Raw genomic sequence first — 691 nt, forward strand, 5'->3', positions numbered from 1 at the left:
AGCAGGGTTAGCTCCAGTTAAAACGGCAACAGATGCAGCAAGGAAAGCAGCTGATGCAGCAGATGCAGCATCACGAGCGGCAATACAAGCAGCATCAGCATCACCAGAAGCAGCACAAATTGCTGTGTCAGCATTAAAATCAGCAAATGCAGCAGAGACGGCAGCAAAAGCAGCAGAAAAGGCAGCATCTGCCCGAGCAACACCAGAAACAATGTCGGAAGCTGTAGAAGCTGCCAAAACTGTGGCCGCAGAATCAGCAGAGGCAGCAGAAGAACTGCAGAGAATGTTATCAGACACCCCAGGGTCACCGGCAGCATCAGTCGCAGAGGCACAGGTGGTGGCAGCGATGGCCAAAGCAACAGCAATAGCAGCAAAAGCAGCAGCAGAGACAGCAGCAGAGGCAGCAGGAGCAACTTCAGCAGCAGACGCAGCAGACCTAGCAGCCGCCATGACGTCAGCAATGCAGGCGGCAGCGGCGTCTGCCGAGGCAGCGGCAGCAGCGGCTGAGGCAGCAGTGTCGAGAGCTCCTTCCAGCAACGCAGCAGCAACAACGGCAGCACCAGCAGAAACAACAGCCGAAGCTGAAACTGGAGCAGGAGACGGATCCAACACAACAACAGCAGCCGCAGGCAACAACAGGATGGGTCTGATTTCTGTCACAGTGGCTGTCGTAGCTGCTGTCCTGCTGTAA

At 55.9% G+C, this 691-nt stretch overlaps 1 protein-coding gene across 1 annotated transcript; it reads left to right on the plus strand.

The window, feature by feature from the left end:
- Positions 1-211: 211 nt before the first annotated feature.
- Positions 212-691, plus strand: LOC115579207 (antifreeze protein Maxi-like). Its single transcript, XM_030412766.1, has one exon. It carries the CDS (start codon positions 212-214, stop codon positions 689-691), a length of 480 nt encoding a protein of 159 aa, XP_030268626.1.

The sequence above is a fragment of the Sparus aurata genome, chromosome 3 (assembly GCF_900880675.1).
Source record: "Sparus aurata chromosome 3, fSpaAur1.1, whole genome shotgun sequence".
Lineage (NCBI taxonomy): Eukaryota > Metazoa > Chordata > Actinopteri > Spariformes > Sparidae > Sparus > Sparus aurata.